Consider the following 2,633-nt stretch of genomic DNA (forward strand, 5'->3'; position numbering starts at 1 on the left):
GCTTGCCAGGATTTCTGCTCGGGTTGTTGTTCTTAGATCGAGTTTTAAACGAATAATACACTTTCTCGATTATCAAGATAAAAAGTGCCAGTACCATACAGCCCGCCAACATCGTCAGAGCTGGCGTTACATCGCTTAATTCGACCAAACCGTAAATTAGAGAAACTTTATTCGGATTATCTCTTATAAGAAATTTGTTTTTCAATTTGTTTATAACGCCATTAAGCTGAAATCTCCGCAAGCTGAAAAATGTGAAAAAATATTTAGAGTATTTATTCTCGAAGAAAGAAAAGCAGTCGTAAGAGTAGTTTCTATCTGAATATAATACATTTCTTGTAATTTTGTGATTTCAACGACATTAAAATTTAACAACATTCTCGCATCCTTAGATAAATGTTTATAAGACCAAATATATGAAATTTATACCTTAAAAGTAATTAAAAATTATATTTTTAAGAGATAATGCTATTTATAAAATTCATCGATTTATCATATGCATCAACAAACACTCAACTTATAAACATCAAACAATTACGTACATAGTACGATAAAGGATGACAGTTTTCCAAACAATAAATGTATATTAAATAATAAAATATATCTTTGTAAATAAATATATACATTAGGACTTACTGGTAATTCATGAGGCCAGTGTAAGGATTTTCTTTCGTTAGAGTTATCGCCAAATTGACGATTCTTCCGGTCTCAATATATACGACTTTACACGGTATAATGTTAAGCTCTTCATATACCTCAGCCGCGTAAAGCGCTAACTTGTTTCTCTCGCAGAGCTGCGTAAGAATTGATATAAAAATGAACGACTTAATGAAACTTAACGTCGTTGATTTCATTAATTAAGAAATATCGCTAACTTTCTCGAATCCCTTTGTTGTTGACAGCGGCAAATACTTCTCTTCTAACAATTCGTACATTTGCAGGAAAACGGGATCCTTGACATGCTGCAAAATTTGAGAAAGAATTATTTAAAGGAAAAGATTTTTTTTAACGCGAGCGTGAAATGGGTCGCTTTTCGCGCTTGTTTTGAGTAAGCAAAACGATCCATTTCTTCACTAGTTGAAAAATGGAGTCATTTCTCAACTAGTGGAGAAATGAAATTGTAAAACAAGCGCGAAAAGCGGCCTGTTTCACGCTCTTGTTAAGAAAAATAGTATGAACAACTCGTAAGAAGAGTGGTCGAGCCCAAATGAGTGTGATGGTCGCACTCGCTTCGCTCGTGTGACCAACTTCACACTTATTCAGAATCGACCACTTGTCCCACTAGTTGTACAATATACTATTTTTTCCAGTTAAGGTAAAGGTGCCAATACCCGGCCATATGTACCTATATCTGGACACCTTTATTATTTATATAAGTATAATATAACGAGAATTAAAATCAAAGATAAAAATATTTCTTCTTGTAGTTTGAAACTTTTGTTATAGTATCCAAACGTTTCTTTCCATAAATTGATATTTTTTTAAAGGTATCCAGACATAGGTATGTGTCCAGGTATTGATACACCTATTATGCTTTTAAGCGTCCGGGTATTGGTACCTTTACCTTATAATAGAAATATGATCTCTTCTTTACGAACTTTTGCCAGAAATACTTACATTATAAAAATACAAAAAAAATTTAAGAACAGTATATATTTCCTACAAAATTATTTCTTTAACGTTTAAAATTACGTTTTCTACAAAAAAATTACTAAACTTATATTTGTATATGTCATGCATAATATTAATTTTATAATGCTTTCAAAATTTTCTCGGCTACATGACTGTGTTTTTATTTGCGAGCGTTTTAATCGAAATTACTATGACTGACAAATTACTGTTTCGCAAGAATATAATTTCTGCGCTTTATAAGTAACGGCAAACTCACAGTAGGAACGTCGTACTCGGCGCTATTTCGCACCACAATTAATTTGTAAGACCCATCCTTAACGTAACCCTCCAGAGTGGAAAAAGGCAGTTTGGGCGTACAGAGAACTAGATTGCTGATAAACGAGGCGGAGTAAGTGGCCAAAATTACAATCGACGAAGCAGAAATCGAGAAAAAAGCCAGTCTCATCGATGACTCGCTGAGAAATTCTTTGCATAAAATATACATGTGCATTATATTATGGTGTCAAATATACATATATATGTAAAGGAAAGTCCCCTGTTATGAGATACCATATCTATTTTGCGTGATTGCCGGAAGTTTATGTGCAGAATTGAAAAATGTAGAAGGCGAGTGCACGCACGATCGAATAATGAATTTTCCACTAAACAGGTTTTACTTTAAGGGCAATAAGTTTATGATGAAACCAACAAATAGAACCCATTAGTTTAGCAGAAACACCTCGCTATCACTTATCAGAAGCCTATATCTCATAATAGGGGACTTTCCTCTATATGGCATATTGACATATTAGCATATATTGACACATATCGATGCATCACACAATTGCTTAAAACGTGACTAATAAGACGAAAATATTATGCTAGACAAATATTAAATGTCTCTAGTAAACGTTACCTGACAAACCTTGCTGACAATAAATCCCCCAAACATTAATATAGTTTTCGAACATCAAGTTTATCGAAAAGTATCCTTTTGTCTTTATGATAGTCAATAGAATAGAAGC

The 2,633-nt window shown here is 33.2% G+C and overlaps 1 protein-coding gene across 1 annotated transcript; it reads right to left on the reverse strand.

Annotated features, from left to right (window-relative positions):
• Positions 1-94: 94 nt before the first annotated feature.
• LOC112458416 lies at positions 95-2,624 on the reverse strand (the record flags this gene model as incomplete). The annotated part of the gene is made up of 5 exons (XM_025022038.1): positions 95-242; positions 634-791; positions 873-959; positions 1,886-2,094; positions 2,525-2,624. Coding segments are annotated over 5 exons (702 nt in total), but the record flags the coding sequence as incomplete, so codon positions are not given.
• Positions 2,625-2,633: the final 9 nt, after the last annotated feature.

Source organism: Temnothorax curvispinosus, unplaced genomic scaffold, assembly GCF_003070985.1.
Source record: "Temnothorax curvispinosus isolate PA1 unplaced genomic scaffold, ASM307098v1 QBEX01008863.1, whole genome shotgun sequence".
NCBI classification, from domain to species: domain Eukaryota; kingdom Metazoa; phylum Arthropoda; class Insecta; order Hymenoptera; family Formicidae; genus Temnothorax; species Temnothorax curvispinosus.